The following is a 6,000-nucleotide window of genomic DNA, read 5'->3' as shown; positions in this document are numbered from 1 at the left end:
TAAACCCAGGGTTTCTTGCATGCTAGGCAAGCGCTCTACCACTAAGCCACATTCCCAGCCTATATTTATTTTTTCTTTAAAATTATTTTTGGCTGATGCCTTTTTCTGCAACAAATTGCCTTTGTTTTTTTTTTTACTTTGTTTCATATACTAGTGAGGTGTTAATTAGTATGTTAAGAAGTACAATGACCATTTCCTTAACATTTACAATGTCTGTTCCAGACCCTATTGTTTGTGGTGTTGTTGTTTGTACTGGTACTAAGGCTTGAACTTGGGACCTAGGTGCAGTCCCTTATCTCTTTTGCTCAAAGCTGGCACTCTACCACTTGAGCCTCAACTCCACTTCCAGCTTCTTTGGTGGTTAATTGGAGATAAGAGTCTCATGAACTTTCTTCCCTGGGCTGACTTTGAACTCCAATCCTCAGATCTCAGTTTCTGGAGTAGCTGAGATTACAGGTATGAGCTACTGGCATGCACCTCTCCAGACTCTATCTGTTCTCCCAACTACCTGCTAAACTTACCTTTAGCTAAATTAGGTTAATTATTCCAATACAAACAACAGGGTGAATACTACTATTTCCACTTTACACAAGAAAGTGCACATTGAAGCTAAGCACCTAAGTTCAAATGGTACACCCAGGGAGGACAGAACTGCTATGGAATGTCTGGCCCATCAGCTTCGAAGCGCCCCCCGCCCCCCACGGCTTGAGAATGTGTGCTCCTTCCTCCTCCTCCTCCTCCTCAGCAAAGTCTGCTCTGTGTGTGTGTGTGTGTGTGTGTGTGTGTGTGGTGTGTGTAAAACGAGGAAACCCTTAGATACTGAAAGAGACAACTGGATTGTTGTATATTAATACAACAATCTTTTGGGGGTTACCAACGCTAACTCATCTTAGTTTCTAAAAGAAAACCATTGAGTCCCAGTTTTATATCAAAACATTAATTGCTGGTCCATTTTGTCACCAAATATGAATTCTTTCCAGAGGAAAAAACTCTCAAATATCTTAGTTGAGGGTCTTTAAGCATTCTCGATTACAAAGCAGAAATTAAAGTCCAGAATAGCATTGGGTATGTATTAGGATAGTTTTAAAATGATTAAATGAACCACAGGGAAAAAAAACACAAAACACTGAGTTGCCAGGAGAATTCATAAACTTTTATTTTTACATAATTTCAAACTTACATAAAAGTATAAAAATCTTATAAAATTCCACATACCAGTACCCAAACTAGCTAGCTGCCATATTATCTTTGTTATCAGAATATATTTATAAATGTGATGATTTATAATAAAACCATTTTATAGCAACTTATATTTAATCAACATGGGTAAAAATCATTTAAACTCAAGCAAAAGGGAACTTCACTTTTGTCCCAAGGCCAATGAGCCTAGATTGGAAAGCCCATTTGATATTATCACACCTGAAGCCCAAACAAAGCCCAAGGTCAGACACCTAAAAAATTCCAAACTGACCATTGTGAGGTCCATTTCAATATCAGCTTACTTTTCAAAGGAAAATACTCTAACACTCTTTACCAAAAAAAGTATAATGTAGTCTAATAAATATAGTATTTTAAAAAATTAAAGCAGTAATTTTTTAAGTAAGTTTCAAATAAGACTTACAATAAAAGAAAATTCCTATATGCAAATGAAAGCTAGGCACCAGTGGTTCACATCTATAATCTTAGCTACTCAGGAAGATGAGATCTGAGGACCATGGTTCAAAGCCAGCCTGAGCAGGAAAGTCCATGAGACTTTTATCTCCAACACCAAACAGCTAGAAGTGGAGGTGTGGTTCAAATGGTAGAGTATCAGCCTTGAGAAAAACAAAAAGCTCAACAACAGTGTCCAGGCCATGAGTTCAAGCTCCAGTATACACACACACACACACACACACACACACAGAGTCAAGGGATTGGTTTTGATTCTTCAGTATTTCTCAACACTATCAAAGATCAACATTCCCTCAGAACCTCAGGTTCCACACACCTGCCCTGTTACATTCCTGTGGTCCCTGAAAGCAGTGTCGTTATAACCAATTGTGTCATGTTAAAACAGCCCTCCCCAAACAAACTCATGGTGATCAGTCAGACAGGTGGTAGAAAGCAGCCGGGTCTCCCAGCCTCTTCAGGCTCTATTCCCCATTTCCCACTGGAAACCCAACCTGGTCTCCTTCAGGAAATATCTGCCAGGGAGGTCACATGAAAAGACTGCTTCAGTTCACTCGTGCTGGTGCGTCCCCAGGGGTAAAACCGCACAGCCCGGGTCCTCTCAGTCATGAGGAAGCCATTGTCACTAAACCTCCCAGCGATGCTTCCAACATCCAACCACACGAAGGGAGCCACAGCTGAGGTTTCCAGATCAAAAACAAATGTGTCACCTTGCTGGGAGATATTGGCCTGGAAAACAACATCAACAACAAAAAGAAGATAAATGAAATCAAGGCTAAGGGAAGAGCTATAGAGAGTATACAGAATGCCTAGCAGGCATCAGTGGGAGCCTAGGGCTTTGGTGTGCACCTGCTCAAGTCCTGTGCTCCATGCAGTTTCAGATACATAACAATTCGTGTGTGTGTGTGTGTGTGTGTGTGTGTGTATGTGCATGTGTGCACACACACCAGTATTGAGGCATTCACGCAGTACCTGAATGTACTCCCTTAGGTTTTTCCACTCAAAGCTAATGTTCTATCACTTAAGCCACAGTTTCACTTCTGGCTTTTTGCTAGTTAACTAGAGATAAGAGTCTCATAGACTTTTCTGCCCAAGGTGGCTTCAAACCTGGATCCTCAGATCCCAGCCTCCTGAGTAGCTAGGATTACAGGTGTGAGTCACCAGCACCCAGCTGCCAGCATTTTTAACCTGTGTGAATTCTGTATGTACAATCTGAGCAAAAAGAGAGATTGCCATTTAGACAAGTTGCACCCATTCTTCTTAGCTTGCAGACTAGTATTTGCCCAGGGAGAGGAAAAGCTGTCACAAACTTGTGAGCCTCTCAGGAAGTCCAGATTCCAGTGTCACCTGGTTGTTGAAGCTGTGCATCTGTCATGCAACATGGCCCATCAACACACATACACACCACGCCGCAGGGTCATTTTGTCCATGTAATATGCCACATAAAGAATTTCAAAGGATTGTTTATAGTATATATAACTCAAGTGTATACCCTTGTGTGGGTTATAAACCGAAAATCACTGATAGAAGCAGAAAGGACAAGAGATCACGTAACCTTAGAGGGTCAGAGACTCACGCTTGAAGGTAGATGCAAAATTCCCAAATGACATCCCCCACCCCCCAATCCACTGCTGGCCAAAGGCAGATGAGTCACATGACTCACTCCAGCCAGTCCCAGAGGCCACTCAAGAAGCTGCTGCTTCCAGGCCGAGGCCAGAAGAGACACAGAAACCTTGTTCACTGTTGCTGTAATCCTCAGATAGGGAACCTCCTATCTGTGTGTGACTGCACTCATCTGCTGGTTTCAGGGAGGATTGGATGACCAGTACCCAGCCTATATATTCTCCCAAATGAATGTGAATTGACACTATTTCTATTCCTGTCTCTCTTTAAGAAGGACAGTCTCATTGAAATACAAAGGTGGCAGGACAAATAAAGAAAGCCTTTGAGCTGACTCCCAATTTTTGCCAGGTAAGAAAATTTTTTTTAAAAATGCTTTTGTCCAGAATGTAACTGTAGTTTTTAAAATCTGTTATTATTTATTTTGCTGAGAGAAAAAAAAAATCTCTGTCATTCCTTTCTATCTGCTCTAGTTCCGTTGTTACAGGTAACTTAGATTTCTTTCCACACAAGAACAGAAAGCATGTTCTCAATGAATCTCTTTTGAATAAAATGCACGGATTAAGGGTCAATTTTAAAATCTCCAAGACAGTAAAATCATAAGGCAAATATAAAGTTTGCCAACGACAGAAACTTTCTAGAAAAATGTTGCCGGTTACCATGTGAAGGGTGAAAAGGAAGAAGGCTGAGCTCTGAGGGTCAAGGTTCAAAGCCAGCCTAGGTAGAAAAGTCCCTGAGGCTCTTATCTCCAACTAACCACCAGAAAACCAGAAATGGTGCTGTGGCTCAAAGTGGTAGAGTGCTAGCCTTGAGCACAAAAGCTCAAGGACAGTGCCCAGGCCCCACAAATGACAGATAAAGTAAATAATAAAATGAATAAAAAGGCCAGACATGGTGGCACCCATCTGTAATCTCAGCTTATCAGGAGTCAGAGATAAGGGGGATCATGCTTTGAGATCCCTGTTAGGTGAAAGTAATCTTATCTGAACAACAAACTAAGAGCAAAAGGACTAAGGGCATAGCTCAAGTGCTAGAGCACCTGCCTAGTTCAACTCTCCACTAAACTCAGTATCAGGAGGGAAATTCACAATTGGCAGGATGCAGCATGCTAGCCCAAGAACAGGATCGCTCCCACACGGCCACCAGGACCTGGGACAAAGGATGCTTACAGTGATTTGAGCCTTGCGGAGCCCGGTGGCAGACTTCAGAGAAGACAGGAAGTGATAATTTGTTGGGCTCAAGAGTTTCCGGTCAGTTGAAAGGTAGAAGGAAATCACACAGCTCTGCCTGGTACAGTTCCCGCACGCCAGCAGTTTAGATACTCGCCCCTTATAAAGGGGCACAGACTGTCCTGCTTTAACCACATGACGTCCCATCGAGAGAGAACACAAAGGCTTCAAGGACTGCCATGAATGGACTCTCACCTGAGGAGAAAGAAAACAACACAAATGAACTATGAAAAATGAAAATTCTCAGCTACCATATCTCTTTTAGAGGATAACAGTAGTGACAATCATTGAAAGTCAGAATAGCAGAACTGGTTAAGAGATGGTGAAGCTCTCGTTTTAATCCTGTTCACTAGGCCACTAAGTTATACGCCTGTGAATCGTCATTTCTTCCTAGGTGAAAATTAGACTAATCACCAGATGCTTGCGGCTCATCCTGTAATCCTCGCTACTCAAGAGGTTGAAATCTTTAAGATCTGTGAGATTATTATCTCCAATTTATTAGCAAAAAAAAAAAAAGCTGGAAGTGGAGATGTTCAACTGGCCAGCTTTGAGCAAAAGTCAAACTAGAGCCTGAGGCTCTGAGTTCAAACCCCAGTATTGGCACGCATACGCACATGTGCGCACACACACACACACACACACGCACACACACGCACACATGCACACATGCACACATTTAATAACAGAATGACCCTCACCGGCTGTTTTGAGAATTAAATTTATAATCTACAGAAAGCACATTGTGATTTTTCTATAGGCATGATCTTCAGTATTGATTTCCAAATACACTATAGCATAAGAATTCTACCTTTTCTTTGTAGCTGAACTTGTTTCATTTTTCTACATTCCTATTTGGAATAGTTTTACTGATTACAACTTCAGCATTTTTTTAAACCATTTCTTTGTGTAAATTTAGACTATCCTCGGCTTCTCATACTTATACTCATATTTCTATGACACACAATAGTATGTATAATTTGTTTTTATATGTATCTTCCCTTCACTATTCATGGATGCCTAAAAGGAGACAGGCAGATATCATTGTACAGCTGAGGAAACTAAGTCACTAAGATACGTTCAGAGTTTTGCTCAAGTTTCCATAATGAACAGCAGAATTGAACCTGAATACGGTACATATTCTAGCTCCAAAGATAGCCCAATGTCAGTATAGGCCCCAAAATACGTTGATGTAAGTGAATTTCTTTTTCATGTGTGCCAAAGCCATATAACTGAGCAACTAAGGAAATAGTCTGAGTTCTCCTCTATTTTAGAGACAGAAAAGAAAAAAGGCATCCAAGTAACTTACAGTGAGGGTGACGTTACAGTCTGTGTGAAGATCCGACACGCCATACACATGAAACACATTTTGATCCTCAAAGCCCACTGGCAACAGCGGGGCAAAGAAATGCTTAGCAAAGTAGTGAAGCATTTTCCACTTTCCTCCGTACTCTGAAATGATTGACAGAGTTAGGAGACGGCGGGG

The 6,000-nt window shown here is 41.3% G+C and overlaps 1 protein-coding gene across 1 annotated transcript in view; it reads right to left on the bottom strand.

Moving 5' to 3' along the window:
* Positions 1–1,840: 1,840 nt before the first annotated feature.
* Positions 1,841–6,000, bottom strand: part of Manba (mannosidase, beta A, lysosomal) — a 42,896-nt gene continuing 38,736 nt past the window's right edge. The window contains exons 15-17 of the mRNA XM_013023749.1: positions 5,824–5,966; positions 4,458–4,712; positions 1,841–2,397 (exon numbers count right to left, since the gene is read on the bottom strand). Of these exons, the coding sequence (XP_012879203.1) occupies positions 2,173–2,397; positions 4,458–4,712; positions 5,824–5,966 (623 nt within the window). The 3' untranslated portion in view covers positions 1,841–2,172. The remainder of the gene's footprint in view (positions 2,398–4,457; positions 4,713–5,823; positions 5,967–6,000) is intronic.

This window comes from Dipodomys ordii, unplaced genomic scaffold (assembly GCF_000151885.1).
Source record: "Dipodomys ordii isolate 6190 unplaced genomic scaffold, Dord_2.0 Scaffold70, whole genome shotgun sequence".
In the NCBI taxonomy this organism is placed as follows: Eukaryota; Metazoa; Chordata; class Mammalia; order Rodentia; family Heteromyidae; genus Dipodomys; species Dipodomys ordii.
The sequence above is the reverse complement of the archived record's forward strand: the minus strand, read 5'-3'. Positions and strand labels throughout refer to the sequence as shown.